The sequence below is a fragment of the Aphelocoma coerulescens genome, assembly GCF_041296385.1.
Source record: "Aphelocoma coerulescens isolate FSJ_1873_10779 chromosome Z unlocalized genomic scaffold, UR_Acoe_1.0 ChrZ_unloc_scaf_1, whole genome shotgun sequence".
NCBI lineage: Eukaryota > Metazoa > Chordata > Aves > Passeriformes > Corvidae > Aphelocoma > Aphelocoma coerulescens.
Window position 1 is genome coordinate 1,230,824 of NW_027184086.1, and position 23,313 is coordinate 1,254,136.

Sequence of the window (23,313 nt, forward strand, 5' to 3'; positions counted from 1 at the left end):
ACACTCAATCTCCTCTGATGTAAAACTCCTAAGAATACTAATAAAAGTCACTGCTCCCAGTTTTTCAGTGGTCAGAGGTCAAAAAAAGAGTACTTCAAAAGGATGCACAACCTTAACTATCACTATTCACATTTTAGAGTGGCAAACAAACATTTCCTAAATACCTGACTATGCTGCTTCCAATACTTCTACAAAGAGAAGTCTGGTTCCTTGTTATATAACAAAGGTCATAAAGCTCCCAAATGACCTCATGAAAACACACCAGTTACTAAGAACATGGAGCATCAAAACGTGTTTTTATACTCCATGTGAGCCATTGATTTCAGCTACTTCACTGCGGCAAGGTACATAGCAAAGCTTCAGCTGGAAAATAGTGTATCTCTGGGGCATGGTACCTATCAAGCATGAGCCCAGTGGAGACTCAGGGCTGACTGAAGGCAGAGCTTCCTTACAGTAGGGGAAGTGATACCTCTGCAGAACCTCAGAATAAAGTTCATAGGGTGCCTTTGTTCAACACACAGATCAGAGAACTCTGGTGTTTCTGCCATGTATTTGGTCCTAATTTCCTGCCACTACTGCTCCACCCAACTGGGATTCCTATTTTGGCCAGGTGGAACTACTGTCAAATTCGCAAACTCAGATGAAATAACACTCCATACAGGAACAATCACTACTTGTGATATTTATCCTGGAGCATCTGATGCATTGTGTAAGCATGAATCCAACAACAAGCTTTTGCAGTACTAACTGCCAGGACACTTAATGATTTGCTGGAAGGACACAGGAACCAAAAAAGAAACAAAAAAAATCAAGGCAGCTACTTATAGAGGAACTGTACTTGATCACCTCCCTTTGATTCAGTGCAATCAGTGAGTTCATAAAAGCAGTTAACAGACATGAGATGAGAGTATGCTTCAAATAATGGTGGTCAAAGAGGGAGCTGGGGAAGAAAACACAGAGACATTCAAATAACAGTTGTTTAGGAAAAGTAAAATGGTAAGCATGGAAGTTGCTGTATGTTTCTGCTTTGCCTTTTAATAAAGTTTAAAGAAAACAACAAAACCAAAATAAAGTATCTCTTGGAGCTGGTCCATTTATCCACAGAATCAGAGCAGGCTTGACTTCCACGACTGTATTTTCGGAAACAACCTTTCACACAGTGCAGAGATATTGTCCCATAAAAGCTAAACCAAGCCATGTGAAAAAGTGGTTAGAAGAAAAAGCTCAAGTTCAAAGCATTACCTGCCAGATAGTGACAGAGTATGATTCAATGTGATGTCATTTCCCCTTGCTTAGCCATAAAATTCATTACGAATTAACTTTCAACGTAAGACTACATAAAGGGCATATATTTCTAATTCAAGATACAATTACAAACAAACCCTCCACTTTTTTTTTTTTTTTTTAATTGGACTTTTAATATGTGCCGTGCATGCTTAGGTGAAATCCTAGAATCCAAATAAACACTCCACAACCTTCTGTAAATGAACAGATTTTACATATCTGTTACAAGTGAAGGTAAAGTTAGTTGAGAAAGCCATTAGGCTGTTTTTATTCTTCTATATGAGTCCACAATCCAGAATAGATTCATATGGGTTTATCAGGATTTGGTATTCATCTGTAGACAATAACACAAGTTTTTCAAGATAAGCTGCTTATGGATGTCTTCTCAGACTTGATTTGAATGTAGCTTTCACTCAGTAGTTATCAATTTAGCCCACACATCACTCGTACATGACACTTGCTACACAAGCAATGTCATAGGACTAAGCACCACTTTGAACCTTTCTCCACTCTGCAGTCACACATGATTTCTGAGAGAATATTGTATTATTGATAACAAAACCAATATACTCAACCCTTTCCCCACTATATTCTACTAAAAGACTCTTACACAATGGTCTGTACGGACAACTGGTACAATAATAACCTAAGAATGCACCTAAGGCTCTCCCTGCACCTTGAGCTCATCTCTGCACAATGTTGTAACATGTAACCCTAGCATGGATAAGTGTGGCAAACACTCACAGTGAAACTGACTATTGATGCCAGCTTTTGCAACACAAACAGCAAAAAGACACAAAGTCACTGCTGTGTCCCAAGCCTGACCATGAGTTCTGTTTAGTACCACAGTGAACAAATATTTGTACCACATGATTTAAATATTTGGTTAAAGAGCACATAAAGATATCTGTCTATGGATATTCATCCATCTTGGGAGATCTTTCCCAAAAATTTTTCAGCAGGACATTTCTGTTGGTGTCCTGAACTCGCAAACTAGTGAGCAAGTTCTGTAAGGGCAACTCTTGATTACACCAGCCTACACTGAGAAGCCTAAAAGAAGACTGAGTCTGATGCAAGCTACCTTGAGACCACGCAAAGAGAAGGCATCTTGCTTTGGAAAAAATGTAGAAATGAAAATGGAGCAGCAGCTCTAATAACTTATTTTACTACTGGCACTAGGTATCATGACACTCTAGGTGAATGCAGCTCAACAGGCACTACCACCTGAAAAATCCCATCTCGACTTCAGACAGAATACCTAAATAGTAAATGCTTATAAGCTAAACAGGGGACTGCTTCCAGAAGTACCCACTTCTCTTCTCTGACCTAACTGTAAGCCACGTAAGTCAGGAAGAACAAACTAATCAATGTGCAACTTCCGGGACATGAAAGGTGACGTATGTTGTTAACCAGAGCTGCACAGAGGAACAGCAAAGCACGTTGCCAAAACAGAGAGGTATGAAGTAAATCAAATCAGTAACATCTGAAGGAAAAAAAAAAAAAGTCTCAATTCCTTTTTCTAAGCTAAAAAATTCTGGCCTTTGTAATCAAAAAAAGGGAATGCATTCTTAAATCTACTGTCTGCTGCCATAGTTTTTTACAAACAAAAACAGCCTGAAGGTTTTACATCTGTGGCTAGTTTCATTTACAGTACTTTGAGCTCTGGAAACACTGCACTAACACAAACAACTTTTTGTCAGCTGAGATAGTAGTATTAAAGTGTTTCTTTCACATATTTCTGGAGGCTTCTATTCCACTCTTCATCTTTTGCATTTATTTGAAACTGATGTTAAAAAACTCTGAAAGCATTTGCTAGGTGTCAGAGGTTTCACAGCTGTAAGAAAGTGAAACATTTCTATCATAGGCATAGCAAAAGGAAATGACAAAATAATATTAATTTCATCTCAAAAGATAAAGCATTAAGAAAGGAAAAGGTAACTGTTTCACCCAAAGAAAGGACAAGTGAGAGGCAGAAGTTTCTCCAGTGAGAATCACAAGCCTCAAAGAAATCTAGACATGTAAAATAGCGACAGACTGTTCTAGAAGACCAAGGGGAGGGAGGAGGATGAAAGGAGAAACGGAGAAACGTTTGTCTCTAGCTGACTACACCACCTAGAAGGAAGAGGCCTGAAAACAGATTAAGTACCAAACCCATGCTCACAAGAGGTAAGATGATGTTACACATCCAACCGGGATTACACTGTAGGACAGGAACTTCAACTGCAAGACACTGACAATGGAAGACAAAACACATCTAAAAAATCCTTGTTCACTCAAGTATTTCAAACCAAAATCTAACACTAAAAATAGAAAACAACACCCATGGATGAGCTTTCCTGTTACATACTTCACCTGTATTAAACTCAGCTGGTGGAATAATGACACATTAACTCATTTCCTCACATAAGATACTGACCATATCCCCAAAGCAGCACTTGTACTCAGCTGTTACAAAAGCCACATGTGGCTTTACTGTCCTGCTGGAGTTACACATTGAACAGACACAGCTGCTGTAGCCGGCCTTGTCTTGCGCTTCTTCTCTTCCTCCTCTTGTTCTCTTCCTTCCTGCAAAAACTAAAGGCTGACCTCTGAATTCTTGGAAGAATAAAGGCAGAACAGATCTGCTCTATTTCTTTACATTTAAGTCGAGGCTTCTGTCTTTACTGCTAAAAAAATGATATCAATTACTACTTTTGCACTGAACGAAACAAGAGTGGTTCTAACAGAGAGTTAATTGTTACTTTTAAACTAAGCTTTCAGAGTTCTTTTATTCACTCGAAGTCTCACTCCATTACTAAAATACACTTTCATTCAGTCTGTTAAAAAAAATTAAAATAAGTACCAAGTAGTGCAAGCATAAACAGGTTCTAACTTTGTATTCTACGTGGTGGGGTTTTGCTGGGGTTTTGTGTCTGTAAGAACACACAGCTGTGGATAGCCAGCAGTATTCTGCCGTTCTGCACAGCAAACCACGTCCTCTCTGAAATACATATTTCTTCTCACGGGCAAACATTCCTTATTAGAACACAACCACGACACACAGCTTTTAAACTTCTCTGCCACGCAGCCAACACAGGAAAGCGAAGAACTGAAGAATTGCGTCGTTTAACCATGCGGAGCAGTCGGGTCAGCCAGTTACGGCACCAAAGCACGGTTCAGCGGAAAGGAAAGCAGCCACCAAGTCAGCATTTCCCTAAACCAACCTGTTGTTGACACGGCTGAGGTCCCGAGTTCTCATCTCTCCCCATCCTGCCCGCGCACGCCCTGCACCCCACTCCGCGACCGGGGAGCCGCCCGCGGAGCCGCCGCAGCGCGGCCCCGTCCCGTCCCGCCCGGGCGACCCCCGCCAGACCCTGCGCCCGGGCTGTGCCCGCTCCCGCCGCAGCCCCGCGCCGGGCCGGCACCAGCGCCGCCCGCAGGCGACCCCGCTCGGCCCCCGCCCTACCGGCCCCGCAGCCGCCGCGCCTCGTCCCCGACGCGTCTCGGCGCTCCGGCACCCCCGGCAGCGGCCGGGGGACGGTGGTGGCGGCACCGCCGCCTGCCCCTCCACCTCCGCCCGCCGCGCCCCGGCCGCCGCCCCACTCACCTTGGGGAAGGTGCCCTCCCGCCGGGGGCTCTTCGGATGGTCGAAGTGGCCGCGGTCCAGCATCAGGTACAGGGAGAAGATCACCACGCAAAAGACCGCGCTGCCGAACACCGTGAACTGCCGGCTCAGCTTCATCTCCGCGGCTGCCGGGCCGGCGCCGCCGCCGCCGCGCTGCTCCCACCGCGGCCGGCGCACCCGGGCCCCTCTCGCCGCCCCGCGATAGGAGGCGAAAGTTCTCCCGCCGCGGCGGGGACCGCAGGCGCCGCCGCCCCCGGAGCAGGGCGGCCCAAATCCTTCTCCGGAGAAGTGCGAGAAGTTGCCCCCCGCACCCCCTTTCCCCGCCTGCCGCGCCGGGGCCGAGAGCCGTGTCGAGACCCCGCCGGCGCGGCTGAGAGGCGAGCCGAGAGTTTCCGGGAGCGGATCGAGTTCGCGGGCAGGAGAGAGCCTAGCGGGGAAGTGGCGGCAGCAGCACTGCCGGGCCGACCAAGCGGCGCTGCTCCCTGCTCCCTTCCTCCTACTCCTCCTCAGGCCGCCTCAGCAGCCGCTCCGCTCCCCTTCGTTGCCCGCACGCGGCGTCGGAGTCTGGCACCTCCTCCCCCGGCCGGAGCGCTGCTACCGCCGCCGAAGCGCCCGGGGCCGCAGCGCACAAGCTCCGCGCCGAGAGAGCCCCCGCCCGTCCGCCGCCGCCGGAGCGCCGCGTCACGGGCGCGGCTCCGCCCCCGCCGGCCCGTACCGCCCCGGCGTTCGAGACCCAGGGCGAGCCGTGGCCGCCGCCCCTCCGCTCTCCACGAGCAGGGGCAGTCCTCCTGTCCACCCCCGGTGCGGCGGGGCCCGTCGGGAGCTGCCCCGCGGCCGCTCGGAGGCGCCGCGCACCGATGTCCCCGCTGCTGCCGCCTCCGCCCCGTCGGCGGTCGGTGTGTGGCAGCCTCCGCCGTGGGAAGCGAGGAGGCTGGAGGAGGAAGCAGGAGGAAGGGAGGGAGGGCTGCTTGGGGACTCCGCCGTCCTGCCCGTGCCTCGAGGCGGCAGGGGACTGGAGGAGAAGGAATGCAGGGCGGGGGGAGACCTCCGGTACCGAATGACCCTGGCATCCGCGTCGTTCAGCAAAGCCCCGTCCACCCTTCTGTGGGGACCCTGTTGCCCGCTAACAGCATTAGGCACGTTTGTGAGCCGCTGCCAAGCTCCAGCTTGTGTCAGGCTTTTCTACGCATGAAGGAGAACAATGTTACACGGTGCTTTCATGCGAAGTACCTCATGTTCCTGCAGGAATGGGTCACAGTTGAAACAGGCCGGTTCAGGGACGGCCACTCAGGTTGTGCCCTCCGTTTGGTAGCTTTTAGCTCCTAATTCTTACAGCTTTAATCTGCTCGCTCTGAAAACGTTCATGCTTGATGTCTGCTCGTGCCCAATATTTCGAGGAAATACTTAAAATGCATTGGCTGCCATTGGGGATTAGGCACATCCTGGGAACATGTTCTACCATTGTGTGTGCTTCTTTTTTAAAGACTGTCATTGACACATACACCTATGCCTTAAAGTCAGGATGCATATGTTAGAACCACTATTTATTTTCTTTTGCCAAGAATATAATCCCCTTCCCACCCTGCCTCTTCCCTGCCCCCCAGTTCTTAAAACTGTAATAGTACTCAAAAACTTGGCCAATCAATTTCAGTAGATCTTTGCAGGAGCCAAGAAGCTTGTATCATTGCTAAGTTTCCCCATGTTTGAAGCTTTTTCTAGTATCTTAGAGAACATGCTTCAAAGTTTGATTATTCATAATTTCTCCTTCCCTTTCTCCCACTGGACAAAAATTTGAAGTGTTGGATTCCATATTTGAAGAGCAGTAAGGACTGCTGCAGTCACTGAGTAGAAATGTTAAGAGCTACTGTAGTTGCTGAGGGGAGGGGAACCTCAGTCCATCCAGCTCTTACTGTTTTGATACCAGGGCCAGCAAGAGGTTCTCCGGGCCTGGAGAGGTATCACAGGTCAGCAAGACAGCACCTCAAGGGCAGCACAAAGGAATTCCAGCCACTCTGGCCTGTAAGTCAGCTTCTGGTGGTGGGGAGGGCAATTTCAATGCCTCTGTGCACACTAGCGTCTTGTCCTGTTGAAATGTGTGTAACTCCACCTGGGGATGGATGAGGAGCCAACCAAAGGCTTATCAGTCAGGATTAAAGGGAGGGCAGGGGCAGGTGGCATTACTGTGGGATTCTGCAACAGGCTGCCTCACCAGGGAGACCAAGGACATGAGTACCTGCACAGACAGAGAGGAGCAGCCTCATGGTCACAAGCCCTAGTCCTCACAAGGGACTTCAACCAGCCCAACATCTGTTGGAGGAATGACACAGCAGAGCACAGGCAATTCAGGAGGTTCCTGGAATGCCTTGATGAATACTTCTTTCTCCAAGTCATAGATGAGCCAGTGAGGAGAAGTGCTATGGTGGACCTTATTCTCACCGAGAAGAAGAGGGCTTGTGGGGAATGTGAAGCTCAAGGGCTGCAGTAACTGTGAAATAGTAGAGTTCGAGATGCTTGGGGCAATGAGGAGGAAGCACAGCAAGTTCACCACCATGGATTTCAGGAGAGCTGACTTGGCCTGTTCAGGGGAGCGCTTCTTAGGGTAGCATGGGATAAAGCCCTGGAGAGGGGCACAAGGAAGCGGGTCAATAGTCACAGACTACCTCTTCCAAGCTCAAAAGCAGTGCATCCCAACAAAAAGGAAGTCAGGCAAAACCACAGATGACCTTCATGGATGAACAAGGAGCTTCTGGAAACTCAAATACTAAAAGGAAGCCTATAGAGGATGGAAGTAAAGACAGGTATTCTGGGAGAAGTACAGAGCACTAGTCTGCGTACTCAGGTGTCTCTTTGGGAAGATAAAGCACCAATAGTATTAAATTTAGCCAGGGACATCAAGAGCAAAAAGGTTCTATAGGTATATCAGTGGTAAAAGAAAGAATAGAGAACATGTGGGGCCTCTCCAGAAGAATATAGGAGGTTACCTGGGACATGGAGAAAGCTGAGGTACTTTATGACTTTTTTGCCTCAGTCTTTATTGGTAAGTGACTTCAGCCTCCCTGCTGAAGTCACAGAAGACAAAGGCAGGGATAGGTAAAATAAAGAACCCTCCACTGCAGTGATGCCATGAAGATTTTTGCCTTTTCTTTTATGCCCCTGTTATACCTTTTTACAGCTTCTGTATTCTTAATGCTTTTTGCCTACATTCTTGGACTTGTTTGTCAAGCTGAGACTAAACATTTTAGAAGCTTCGTAGTTAGGGATCAGTGTGCCCCAGACCCCAAGGTCCTCTCCAGAACACATTCTGTAAACCGAGATAGAACCATCCAGGGGAAGGTTCCTTGGGGAGAGGGGCTCACTTGAGCCTCTCATTGGGGAATCTTTGATAGATATGCTAATTAGTAAAACCTATAATGTTATACCCGATGTTGGGGAGGGACTCACACACTGACACACATACTCGGCGGGGTGCATCTCAATGCATATGACCTGGACGTGTGCACCTAAGGATCCTTAAAATAAATACCAAGGTAAAATCCCTTTTCCCCTTCTAAACCGTGTATGAGTCTTGATTTTCCCCTTCTAACCGTGTATGACTCTTGATTAAAAGGCATCAGTAGGAGATCAGATTCAAGAACATCTAAGCAAACTGAAGGTGCACAATTCCATGGGTTCTGAAAAAATGCATCCACAGGTCCTGAGGGATCTGGTGGAAGAAGAAGCTAACTCATGTATTTGAGAAGTTGTGATGGTCAGGTGGAGTTCCCATGAGTGGAAAAGGGGAAATATCAACCTTATTTTTAAAAGGGATAAGAAGGAAGACCCAGGGAACTACAGGCCAGTCAGTTTCACCTCAGCACCCAACAAGATCACGGAGCGCACCCTTCTCAAAACTATGGCAAGGCACACAGAAAACAAAGAGATGATTGACAGCAAACATGTCTTCACTGAGGGCAAATTGTGCCTGAGAAATGTGACAGCCTTCTACAATGGGGTTACAGCACTGGTGAGTAGCAGAAGAGGAAATGATGTAATTTACCTGGATTTTGGCAAAGCATTGGATACTCTCTCAGATGGCTCTCCTTGTCTCTAAACTGGAGAGGCATGGATTAGATGGTGGGGCCACTCACTGAATAAGGAATTGTCTGGATGGTTGCACTTAAAGGGTTTGTGGTCAATGGTTCAACATCCAGGTGGAGACCTGGTGGTCATGAGGGGTTGTTGCTGGGACCAGCACTGTTAAACATCTTTGTCAGTGTCATGGACAGGGGGATCAGAGCACCCTCTGCAAGTTTACTGATGACACCAAGCTATGTGGTGTAGTGGACTCATTAGAGGGAGAGGATGTCACCCAGAGGGACCTTGACAGGCCTGAGAGGGTCCTGTGTGAACCCCACGAAGTTCAGGAGGGTCAGGTGCAAGGTCCTGCACGTGGGTCAGGGCAATCCCAAGTAAGAACACAGAGTGGGCAGAAAATGAATTGAGAGCAGCTCTGGGAAGAAGGACTTGGGGTGCTGGTGGATGAGAAGCTTGTCATAACCCAGTAATGTGCGCTTGCAGCCCAGAAAGCCAAACATGTCCTGGCCTGCATCAAAAGTGTAGCCAGCAGGTCTAGGGTGGTGATTTTTCCCCTGTGCTCAGCTATCATGGGAGCTCACCTGAGGCATTCAGTGCTGGGACTCCTGACATAAGGGGAGGTCCCATATGGATCTTCTGGAGCTGTCAAGGGACAGCCATGAAGGTGGTCAGAGGGCTGGAAATCTCTCCTATGAAGATGGGCTGAGGCAGCTGGGGGTGTTCAGCCTGCGGAGGAGAAGGCTCCAGGGAGATTTCATAGCACCTTCCAGTACCTAGAGGGGCTACAGCAGAGCTGGAGAGGGACTTTTCACAAGGTCACGTAATGATAGGACAAGGGGGCATGGCTTTAGACTGAGTGTACCACAGAGGGACATTCATTATCAGGTGGCTAAGAGAACAAATGTCACATCCACAGGCCTTTTGAACTCTTCCAGACAGGCAATTCCACCACTTCCCTGGGCAGCATGTTCTGATACCTGACAGCCCTTTCAGGGAAGAAATTTGTATCCAATCTGAACCTCCTCTGGCACAACTGAGGCTGTTTTTTCTTGTCCTGTCCCTTGCCAGGGAGTTGTAAAGAGAGATAAGGTCCTCTCCGAGCCTCCTTTTCTCCAGGCTAAACACCCCCAGCTGCCTCAGCTGTTCCTCATTAGACTTGTGCTCCCGGCCCTTCATCAGTTCCTTTGCCTTTGTGCTGGATCCTTCCTGTCCTACTTTACTTTTTTCACCAGTGCTAAGCATGCATATTCTTAGGAATCAGATTGATACAAATGGACAAAGGGAGGGACAGTTAGTTTCATTTTAGTTTCATTTTCTTAAGAAATTCGGCTTGTCTGAGCATACACTCTTTTTTCGTTTCTACTTCGGTAGCTTTTCAAGTTCTGGATGCAATAACCTACATTTGACAAAGATGTAATATTAAAAGCACTTAATTTTGATGTTTCCTCAATGTCAGATCAATCACTTTTATTTAAATACAAATGAAAAATCAACCAGGAAATGGTTTAGCAGTGCCTCATTGCCTACTATTAGTATCATGCTGCAGTGCTTGCCAGTCTTTGCATTTATCGAATGTGTAAGGCTCCAGACTGCAAAAATCAATCCACTTTCCAAGCAATCAGGTCATTCTTCTCTAAAATATTAGGAACTAGTAAAGGAAAATAAGACATTGCTTTCACCTACATTGAATTTATTTGCTTGTTTTTTGTATATAACTTAATGTTAAATGCTCACGGCTTAAGAATTAGACTGCATTGACCTAGTGTAGATTTTGAAACATTTTGATCTGTATTGATCTTGAAACACTATATAACAGTGGAATATCAGGCAATTAGCAAAGCCTCTTACGTTTTCAGAGCTGAACTGCTGCAGAGATTTGATTTTTATAAGATACTTGTACATATATATATGTACATATATATATGTATATTCTCTTGCATACAGAATTTTCATCCAGCTGCATTTAGGGTGCATTGTTTTAAATATATGTTTAGTTTATGTCTTTGTTTAACCATACATCATTTAGAAAAAGTGGTGTGGTGCTTCTCTTTTAAAATCAGAATGTTGAAACCTTATGTCTGCAGAAAGTTAACACAGAAGTCGACAATCAATTACCTCTGTTATCCTGAAAGTCTCTCAATCATTATATTAATCTATTGTAGGTGGCACTAAACTGCAAAAACATAGAATAAAACAGTGCAGAATGCATGTCCATGAAGACTCACAAATCTCTCTTTGAAACCCAGGGAAGACCTTTGTTTTTCTACAACCAGTGCTGACCATACTTATCAGTCCATTCAGAACTGTATCATCCCCCTCACCAAGTGCTGACACCTTTCCCAAGCTTTTTCATGAACCATATGTTTTAACCTGTGTAAAGGATGTTTTCCTTGAGCACTGAAATAATTTTTCCTAATGGATGGCCAGCTTGCCCACCAACTGTAGAAAAGTCCTTTTCAATTGGAAAACTTTGAACGGAGTTGTCCTGCCTAAATCTTAGATGAGTCAAAATATCTGGATTCCAAGGTGCAGAGAGCTTCACAACATGTGTTAATTTACTGAGCATGGCATGACAAAAATCAAGAAGTCACCTTCAAAGATCTTAGAAGTAAGATGTGACAAGCCACATGTTGTTATGTCTGGCTGAATGTGTGTTATGAAAGCTTCCTGAAGTTATTACAGACTAATAATATGCCATTCTATAACAAGGAATGCTCAAATCAAAATGTTAAATACCAAACAGCAAAAAAATTTTTATTGGACAAGGCTGTTTATTCACGATGAATCTCATCATTATGCAATGTATCAATATATTTTTACAAAGCAAAAGAATGCTTTCTTTGTTTGCTGAATACTACTGGATATATGGTTTCTATTTGTACACTCAGTCTTGTCTTTAACTTTTTGGCCATTCCCTTAAAAAAGGAGAATACACAAGAAAAAAATGAACAGTGTATCTGCTATACATGCATTTTATTCTCAAAATAACAGCTGTTTCAGCACAAAGCATAGATGAAGCACAGAGAAGCTATTGTAAACAGTGCAGCACTGGCTCTAGGAGTAAAGCATAGGCTGAGCTAAGGAAATAAATTCTGAATGTTTTGAGGGGGCTCCTTCATAGTTGTTCAGTTCTTAAGAAGTACGGTCATCAGTGCTATTATGCAATACTAGAGCTGCACCCACAAAAAAGATGTAGTCAGTATTCTGCATCTCTAAGTACCCCAAAAGTACTAAGTTTCATCTCTAGAAAGCATAACAGGAGGGAAGTATTTAATTAAAGATAGAGGATATAGCGTTATCATGATTATTCTCAGAATTATCCACAACTGGGAAACTATTCTGGAAACTGCAAATATTTAAGTGCAGCTGTAGTCTAAGGAGAATAAAGCAACAACAAATGGGTGGGGATAAAATTCTGCATTAGCAACATCAAAGCAAAGAACAATGTCTCAGATATGTCATATGAAGTTAGATAGAAATATCAGTTTAGTTTTCTAATTAACTAATATTGATGAATATTTAAAAAAAGCAACAAAAGTGCTCATTAGGGCAGCAACCATTATACTTTTTTAAAAAGCCACTTTTAAGTATAAAATTATAATATCTACTTCAGAAACTCTATTTTGTCATTGTAAGTCTAGTAACAGAAATAAGTGTCAACCAAACTTAGCTTATGTTTTGCTGTGATATATTTGTTTAAAATACAGTCTTGATCGTCTGACTTAGCCTCTAAAGCACAAAAAATTGATCAAATATCAGTCACCTACATTAAAGATTAAATGTGTTAGAGACATATTTTGCTCTTTTTCAGCATTTAACTTGGGTTAAAAAAGCACTAATTATGGAACATCATTACTGCTCTCATGCATGTTTTGAATCCACAAGTTTGAAATTGTGTGTTCTAAGAAAAAAGCCAAATATATCCACAACTCTCTCTCAGTTGTGCAGCAATGGCCCAAGCAGCCAGGATGGTCCAGGAATACATTTGACAGTGGATATTGTACCATGTTTTGAAGTGATGCCTTGGAGTGTGAGTATATGGGAATGTGCTATTTCATGACCCACCTTAATAGAAAATAACTGTTCATTACTACAGAATTCCTAGACCTTTATTTGAAGAGATAATTCACTGTAACTTCAAATGCAAACAGCCCTAAGATAATGTTAGACGTTCCTAACATTTTGGTATAGAAACTAATTAAATCACAGCATACATACAAACATACATTTCCTGGAATAATGTTAACAATATGGAACAAAATTTGCATATGTCTATTGTTGCTTCCTGCCTATTGAAAGTAAAGCTTCAAATTGCAGAAAAAAAGTGTGGTGTATTTTCAGATTATATTCTGGTTATTATTTTTTCTGTTAATCTCTTTCCATTTCAACTGAAGATTACATCGTGAAAAGAATATTACAAATCAACTTTACCTTTTGTGAAATACCTTTTACTCTTTGTCCATACAGTTGACTATGGACAAAAAGCTTGTGAAAAATTGTCATTAATATGTGAGGTCTATACAAGACAACCAAAAAAACCCATTCTATAGGCAGCCCAACTATAAAGAAATTATATTATTAGAAGGAAAAGACAAATGAAAATGGACAAAAATCCCCAAACATCATGGCAGATTCTACTAGCTATAGTTCTTCTGACCAATCTAATCCTTCTTGTCTTCCTAAGTTACCCTAAAAATACTTAAAATGTCTAGCTTTTATGATGTTGTCACATGTATCTCACAAACATGCTAAAGATTAATTCCAGCTAAACCACTAAAAATGTTCACTAAGCAAAGTGATAAACAGCATATCCCCCCCTTCCCCAGCACCCCCTACAGAAGAAGAGGTTTCTACACTGCTGCTCCAGGCTGTTTAGGGTTGAAGGAGGTATTGGCAGCCTTACTGCTGATTAGCTGGTTGAGATTTCAACAGAACCTTCTGCAGTAAATGTGTGCATTTGTGTGTGCACTACAAAGCAGTGAATACCTGAAAAATAATATAGAAAAATAATGTACTTTATCAAGATGAGGATACTGTAATATATTATAAAACAGAGAGAATGCCCATTACTGTGTCAAATACCTTGGAACTTCCTCCCACCAGCCCATTTTTGAGTATAAACTGATTTGGCATATATCCAACTCTGGCAGGAGGGAGATAGATGACCTGCTAAGGGCTCGTGGGCAGCAATGCCCCTGTGCAAGGACTCTGGAGGATGCTGAGGTGTTACCTTAAAAAGAAACAAAACCCCCAAACCAACAACTACTTTACAATCTGGAACATGTTGCAACAAGCTTGTATGACCCTTGCAGTACATGACCTACAGTATAGGAATGCATAACACTTGGTTGCATTACTCCACTATTTCATTTCACAATTTAGAAAGAAAAAAAGGAGAAAGATTCCAGCATTATTTATGCAGTTCTGGTAAAGATGGCGCCACAATTCCTTTGCGAGATGCACGAAGGGGGAGTTTTGTCACATGGTGTCCCACAGTTACAGCGTTTTAGAGGTCAAAAGCCAAAAAGGAAATGTAGGAGGAGAAAGAGCGGCTGTTCTGTTGACAGCAGAACAAGTAAGGCATAGTTTCCTATCATTTTGATCCTTCTTCTTTGATTTTAAGTAATTTAATAAAGGACAGGCACCATCTTTCACAGTGGTGGCATTTATTAGCCTATTTTTCCCTTGGGAAAAGGTACATTTAAGTAAGTTAACTAATAATGTTAAGCTAACTGTGAAACTTCTCCAGCAGAAGGGCATGAATCAGATGTCTGTCTTCTATCTGATTGTCCATTTTTATTAATTCTGCAGGACCACAACTTATTTATCATTGTTTTTCTGTAACATGTGATTGATATTTGCTAGTGGTTTTAAAAGTCCTAGAAGAGATAGCACACATTAGCGTTCTTATTACTGAGTTTTATTTTTCCTCATTAAATAAGGAACGGTGCTGAGATTTTGGAGAAAATATTGTCCTCTGTCATGTAAAGATTTAGTAAGTGTAGTGTCCTTCACCACCTCAGCAGAGAATATTGGAAACTAGTACTCATAAAAATGTGTGCTATCAAGTACTGCAGCTATCCTCAACTCAAGTGGTCCTCAGATTATTGTGAAATGACATTAAGCAAGAATCACTAAGTAGTTATGATAACATCCTGACATGGTATCTTCACTTTTCTTCTAGTGATGTTGCCTTTCTTCAGCCAGTGATTTACTGGCACATTACCTCTTTCATCTCTTTCTTTCTGTTGTGAGGAAAAATATGTCAACAAAGCAGAGGAAATTTTCTCCCATTCTCCTCTCTGCTAGAGGCAGTGGGGAGAGGATTGACTTCTACAGCTTTTTTCTTCACAGCATGCAGACTTCATCACAAGCAATCACATACTTGTCAACCTGACCATAGCTCCTCCTTGACCACCTTGCCAGTGTCAGCAAGGTACAAAACAGTTGGCACTCCATGTGGTGGTAACAAGTAATACAGGTGTCTGAGCTGCACACAGAAATTCACATTGTATCATTTTGTTCTTGCATTTGTAAGAAATGGGTATAATTTTCTAGCTCATTTTTGTCATCACAGGAGGAAGCCATTCAAGTCTCTTCACTGAAGTCACATGCTGAAGATACGAATCTTTGATTTCATAACATTAGGACCACAGTCTCCCTTTCAGAAAGGAAGTCAGTTTTGAGGTTTCTCTGTTAATTTCATGTTTCACAGTTTTCTTTATTTCGTTGCTAGAAGCCACCAGCAGAAACTTTGAATCCTTTAGAGACAGAGAAAATGGACATGAAAAAGCTCGTCCTTAAAACAGTTTAACAACTGAAAAGGAGCAGATGAGAAAGAGTATATAGATCAGGTAGACTGGGAACCCAGAGAAAGGCGGAACAACTGAATGACAGAGATTTAAAATGATCAAGCATGGGCTCAGAACTTTGTAATGAAGAAAAGTAAATTAAGACATTTTTATGAGGAGCTTGTTGAGTGCTTTAATGACATGATGCTCATACAAGAACATGGCTTTTGTGGTAAAGGTCTTGAAGGCCCTGCTCAGTGTAATGAGACTTCAGACAGGTGCTAGAAAATTCTGGGTGGTGCAGTGTTTCTAGTAGTTCATGCCTGCTCTACTCTCAGGAAGCCTTTAAACCCTTTGCTGCCCTTCAGGTGAAGCTTTATTTTGATGCATATCAAGTGGATAAGAAATAATTTAATTATATACCAATAATGAGAGAACGTACTTCAATAACTTCTGCACTACTCGCAAGCTTGAATGAGAATACTTTGGGCGGTATTGAAGGTTTGTGACAGAATTGCAGATTAAGATAATATTCACACTTACACATTTGAACTGTAGAGCAAAAACACCGAGACTGAATTATGGTGTTCTATAGAATATTTTTCTGCTTCTAGTTTCAGCAAAATTGTGCATATTATGAACTGTGGCTATTGCTTTATATTTGATGTGTAGCTATTTGATGTCCTATAAATTAAAACTACCATCTCTTTGCCATTGATGATATTCTTTGATGTTAAGAAACTGAACACATAACTTGATGAAAATATATAGCAATTTTTAAGATAATAGTTATAATACAAATAATCTATTATTTCTCTTTTTAACAGCTTTAATATTATGTACATTACACAGCAGGCTGTTCACTTATTAATGTGAGTATTTTGTAGTAATAGAATTAGTGCAAGTTCTAGAATTTAACTTTGAAATTAAATCAAAATTCTTATTAAAATTTAAAGCAGATTTAAACTTACTTTCATTACACAAACACTTATCTAGAAGATAAACACTTGAAAACTGCTCTGAAATTACTAAATCAGGTGACATTAGTTTCTGTTTTAAGAAACCATAAATGATCTGTTACTCTCTTTTACTTAATAGTATAGCAGTAATCTTCTGTGGAGGAAAGAGGGCAGTTGTGGCAACTGGTGAATATTTTTTATATTTAGGATAATGGAGACTAGTGAGTCTGGACTTCAAACCAGACCTAGAAGGAAGAACGTCTCTTTTTATTTTCATCACAAATGGTTTGTTAGGGGTACTGCCTCAAAACAGTTTCTTAAGTGAGAAAGGATAAGTTTATTCGAGAACTGTTCAGCTGAGGCAGCAAACTTCTGGCTAGATAATATGTTTCTCAACAGAGTAATTCTCTTTCTCTGTATTTTAAGACAGCCTTCTTTCTTGTTGTGTGTTTTATTTCTACTGCTGCTTACACTAACCAGTATGTTAACTGGTATTCAAGAGTTAGCCCTTCCACCTTCACATAATTTCAAAAGAATGATAATTGGTGTTTACTGAGTCACTGCTCAGGCAATTCAGGACTTTAATGGTACAGTTTAAGTTCACTTTATTTGTCATGAATTGCACGTCTCCTGAATTCACATCACCTGCCTCGTGCTGCAGCATTTGAGGTCATGATGTTGCATGGGCAGTGCAACCAGGCTGATGCCATGAAGATTTTTGCCCTTTCCTTTATACCCCTGTTATACCTTTTTACAACTTCTGTATTCTTAGTGCTTTTTGCCTACATTCTTGGACTTGTTTGTCAAGCTGAGACTAAACATTTTAGAAGCTTCGTAGTTAGGGATCAGTGTGCCCCAGACCCCAAGGTCCTCTCCAGAACACATTCTGTAAACTGAGATAGAACCATCCAGGGGAAGGTTCCTTGGGGAGAGGGGCTCACTTGAGCCTCTCATTGGGGAATCTTTGATAGATATGCTAATTAGTAAAACCTATAATGTTATACCCAATGTTGGGGAGGGGGTCAGAGGTGGAGACAGAAGACGAAGACAGAGATAGACTCGGTGGGGTACATCTCGATGCATATGACCTGGATGTGTACACCTAAGGATCCTTAAAATAAATACCAAGGTAAAATCCCTTTTCCCCTTCTAACCGTGTGTGACTCCTGATTTTAAGACCAGAATAAGGCATCAAGGCAACCAATGAAGGTGATACCTAAGGAAACAAAAAATAATTTGTTTTGAGCCAGCTGAGTTCCTGAATCCAACTGTCCCTTTGTTTGCAGAAATGTGCTGGCAGAAGCAAAAGACCATAGGTTTGTATTGGTTTAAGATGAGTGTTAAACAACCTCTTTTGTTTAAGTGGCAAATAAAGGTACATTTACTATTTACTTACAGTTTTAACCCAGGGATGCAGTAATATGAATTTTACATGTGTCTGAATTGCATGTAAGAATCAAAAATGCAATACTGAAATTCATTACCAGGCCCAAATTTCTGTGGCTAATGTAAAGCTACCAATAATTCTTTGAATGTATCCTGCCTCTGCAGAGCTTTTGGGACAACTTCTCCAGGACCAAAGAGGAAAGCAATGTGAATTTTGAACTCAAACTGTCGTAATGGATAAACACAGCATTATCTTTTCTGGAGTCATATCATTTCTTTGAAAGAAATACAATATATTGGAAAGCATCCACAATAATTTGAAAGAAGCTGAGTGACTTACCGGACAACAGAATTGTTCTGATCACTCAGGACTGTTTTACTCATACAGTTTATAAATCATCTGTCTAACTATCCAGAAGGTATATAACTTCATGAAACTGAATGAAATTAGATAATCTATCTTAAAACAACTTGAGTTGTTAGCAAAAATAGAGTAAAAGAACGTATACTTCAACAGGTAATAACTACTGACAATTAGAAAGCTATACATTCAAATACAGGTTAAACAGCTTTACCATTAATTTCCTTAATGAGGATAATGGCAAATGTAGCAGAAGGGGATATCAACAAGTAGAAAAACAAAGTGTAAATAGATAAGTAGATTACCAGTAATTTTAAAAATAATTAATTTATTGTTACTCTGTGTGGAGTTTTTCTGGACCTGTCTTTGCTCGGTTAAGACTGTATGTCATAGTTATGTTACATTTCTGCAGTGAATTATTTTAAATGTGTAAACTTGCAGCTTGTCTATGACTAAAACAAAGCAAAACCAAGTATTTACTTATCACGGTTGGTGCACTTGCCCAAAACCTCAGCAGAATTAAAGATTAGGGAATCGAAATGATATTTCCTAGTGTTTACCATTGGTCTGATCATTACTTCAAAGATTTATCAATGGCACTTGGCTTCTTTTATCACAATCTGCCTGTATGCATAAAGTTCTCTACATAATTCTCATTAATTTACCAGTGAATATAAACCTGTTCCTCCAAAAAAAAAAAAAAAAAAGAGCTCTGTTAGTATATTTGCATTTATGCAGTGCCTAAGCAGACAGAGAATGACATCACAGTTTAAACAGTTCTCCTAAAGCAAGCCAACAATAGAGCCCTTCCAGAAAAAGAAACTTTACAATGTTTTAATTCTTCTTCATGGAGCAAAGCACGATGGATCGCCTGGCTGTCAAATCCCAGCACATTTTTCTGAAAATGTTGCCTACTCACATTTACGCTGTTACGTGCTGAGGGAAAAATCTTCTAGTTCTTTAAAACACTGATATCGTATATACATATTATATCAGCAATAGCGTGGATGTTTTTGTTGGAATGGGAGGTAGGGAAGCCCAGAGGTTCAGGAGGACAAGGTCCATGCCAACTAAAGAGAAATTAAATGCACCATATTTACCAAGATTACAGAGCATAAACATAAGCCTGAATATTCCTATTCAGACATGCTTTTTCAGGTATTCGTCACTAACATGTTAAACTGGAAACCTGATGCCTTCCTGATAGCAATAATGGGCAGCAATCTGATCTGAATTGAGAGAGAGGTCCTTAAAATGGTGCCTGTGGGAGAAAATGTTAAAGCTGTTAATGCAAATGATGTTGAGAGCAAGAGCTAAATGCTTGGAAATGTGTCTGGATACAGTAAGAAAAGGAATTTGAGTGGATGTGATGCAGAAGTGGCTGCTTCATGAATATAGACAGCTTATTTTCTCCAAAATCCTTTCTCCACCTTCTTCTCAAAATGATAGCTGCTTGTACTTTTTTGTTGGAACCTGGACATTTATTTTCATGATAACTTGGTGCTTGATAGCAGTCAAAAAATGAGATATATTTTGCAGAGATGTTTGCTAAGTAGTTATGTTATGTTGTACTGTAAAACTGAGTAGGAAAGACTGATCTTCAGCACTCAGAGAGATCTTGCATCTTTCATTGCAAAAGACTTACGTGTCAAGAGTGCACTATTGATCAAAATATCAGCAGGCTTGCTGCACAGCAGCCACTTGACAATACAGAAAAAATTACTTCTGTCCATGTAATGTAAATCTCTTTGTCAGGCTTTCAGTCTTCCTAGAAGTATACCTATAATCTCACTCCAGCAGAAAATAATAAGAACTTCTATGAATAAACTTACTGTCAGTCACAATTATGCTCTGCATGGACCATTGAATGTTAGACAGCATTCTGGCAGAAGCCAGCCTTCTATATCTTGATAACCTGACCAAACTGTGCAAGAAATAAAGGCTAGCCTTTAAGCCTGAACAACTGATGGGTGCTCATGCTGGTTCCACTGCAGCTTTGTCTGGGCGCTGCCTTTGCATCAGAAGCATAGGAGCAGCAGCCGCTGTCCTGCGGTCCTGTTTGGGCTCTCAGCTGCCCAGTCATGACTGCTGAACTGATCGTCCTTCAGCTTTACTCATGTCTTCCCCACATGCTCTCAGGACCTGCCTTGCAGTATTGAAGTGGTAGGATTACTGGCAGCTAACCTCTGTGCTGGGCATGACTTTGATTGGGCTTTCACTTCTTTGTGTTAGTCTTTTATAATTACAGTCCTTACTTCCAGTTTTTGCATTAGCCTAGTCAGAGCAATTCCTGTGACAGCCCACTTTTTAAGTAATAATTTCTAGACAATTCTACTCAAAAAAATAAAAAAGTATTTTCTTTGTACTAAGACACACAGAGATATTGAAATTTTATAAAGCAATTATTTCTTTTCACACTGCATGATTTCATGTTCTGTCAAACCACACTTTTAAATCTTACTGTGGCCACTTAGCAACATATTGGCATATCTCAGGTTGCTCAAAGTCAGCAGGCAAATTGAACATCTCACTATCAGCCTTGGAGCTAGAATGTCCTCTGGATCTCACAAATGTTATGAAATGCGATCCTGCCACAATATCATGAGGGATATTTTCTGTAATAATGACTGTCCTAGGCATAAGGCATTTTTAGCTTGCCTTCTGTCTTACAAAGGTGCACAGCACAACCTGCAGAGCTGGGTGATAGCCTCTGAAAATGCTGATTTTCTTCCTGATGCTGTCATTCTGCAAAAGAAAAGTAGCTCCCACCCTCTCAATATATATTAGATAGTTCCACCAATATAATGAATGTAGCATTCACGTTAGTAGCAGCAAGTCATGTTAAGAAAGAAAAATGGCACTAAAAAGAGTAAAACCAGACAGATTTCTTGGAGTTTTGCCCAAGTGCTCTGGCAGATTTTGTGGTGCTGTGCTATACAATATGCCAAGTCTAAAATACAGAGAAAAGACAATCCACAGGATACTGCATCACATGTTCTCCTATGAGCTACAAGGATGCCTGCACCCAAAGCCATATATCTTTTGTTATAGTCTTTTTCTACCTGCTCTGATTATACCTTATTAGAAGACCTGGACTGGCTTCACTGTGTCTGCTGATAAAACCTCATAGACTGTAGACAAGCATTGCTTAGACTGAAGTAGATGTGTATGATCCAAGCAGCAATGGAAAATTACCCCTCTCAGAAAAAGAATATGATTCTTTTATATTCTTTCCACTTTACATCAGCATTAAAAATCAGCTGACAGAAGGGGAAAGATGAAACTGATAGGTTATTGATAATTTTCCTTAATTTTTTTATTTGCTTTGCAGCAGTCATTCTGGGAGCAAGACAGATAAATCACACTATCTGATGAACCTAAACAGTCGGTGAGTTTGCCCTGATAAAAATCCCTCTGTTAAAAGCAAACATATTTATCTATTTATTTGATTTCAATGTTTGAGGAAGCTATAGAGATGTAGGCATTAGCATAACTGTCTTTCTATAAGGTTAGTGTCCTGAATCAGCAAAAGTATCATTTGAGGAAATTGATACAGTAAGTAAGAATGCACTGTTTTTTAAGGTTTGAAGAGGCTGTAGAAATAGATGACTGTTCAGAAACAAACAATCTACTATACCTGTAGTATATGTATGCCTTCAGTCTAACAGTTATTCAGTATTGATATTAAACTCTTGCATTCTGAATTTTGAAAACTAAGCTGTGCTTCAAAAGTCAGCAGAAATGGCACCATCTTGCAATTCAGACCTTATGATGTGATCCAGAAGCACTAACTTTATAACATGATAAATAATACCTTAGCATACTGCATTGACCTGTGTTACTGGTGTATGTTTTCTAGCTTGTGCTTAACGATTTTACTTTATCTTGATCATCTGTTTTTTGTTCAGTCATCAAGTTCCATTTACCAAGAGAGTAGATAATAAAGAAGGGCCCATTCAGTACTGTCTATGTAAGCTGGACTTCCACAGACAGATGTCAAAAAGGTATAACCCTCCATCAGATCTCACAAGTCTGAAGTAAATAAACAGGTATTTGAGTAGCTGATCCACAACACAGAAATCTGCTACTTGCCTTCTGTTTTAATCCTGTTGACTGAATAATGAAGGGGAAACAAGGAAGGATTTAGCTGAGGTTTTGTTTGAACTACATTCTTGCTAGCAGTAGTTGTACTGTTGTGTGTGGTGAATACATTTCATTCACACAGAATTTGTTATGGGTAATAAAAAATGGATAGATAGAATTAATTTTAACTATTAATTTAAAATTTTGAAGGACTGATTTTTTCTGTGTCTTTTTATGAATGTCCATATCATCATGCATTCAAAGAATAAGCTCTCTCATTTTTTGAAATGCATGACATAACTTATTATATCTAAACAAGACAATCAATAACATCAAACTGGATACTAAAGGTTTGAATTTTTTTGATTTTACCAGAGTAAGCTTCTTGTATACACCATCATTGGCAGTGCTGGCTGTAGTAGTTTGGCCAGCATGAGCCGCTCAGACCATTTCCAGGGTCCTGTTCAACATCAGTCCTAGGAGGATGTGACCAGCAACTCACTCATGCAGGTCTCCTACAGAAATTAGCATTAAAAAAAGGACAATATAAATATAAATGTTCTTTTTTTTTTTTTTTTTTTGGCCACCTTAGAAGCCAGTTCTGTCAAATCTATCTCCATGACCACGTTTGGTTGTTTTCTTTTTTTTCCAGAGTCTGGTTCCAAATCCAAAGAAGTGCATGGAAATTTTTCAGAGGAACTTTTGTTAAGTCATTTATTCCATTTGTTGCCTAATTCTCTTCTCTCTTTAGCTGTGCCCTACTTTAGCACT

At 41.5% G+C, this 23,313-nt stretch overlaps 1 protein-coding gene across 1 annotated transcript in view; it reads right to left on the minus strand.

The window, feature by feature from the left end:
• The window catches only part of MAN2A1 (mannosidase alpha class 2A member 1), a 112,133-nt gene extending 106,590 nt beyond the window's left edge, over positions 1-5,543 (minus strand). Inside the window, exon 1 of the mRNA XM_069002580.1 lies at positions 4,871-5,543. Within this exon, the coding sequence (XP_068858681.1) occupies positions 4,871-5,005 (135 nt within the window). The 5' untranslated portion in view covers positions 5,006-5,543. The remainder of the gene's footprint in view (positions 1-4,870) is intronic.
• Positions 5,544-23,313: the final 17,770 nt, after the last annotated feature.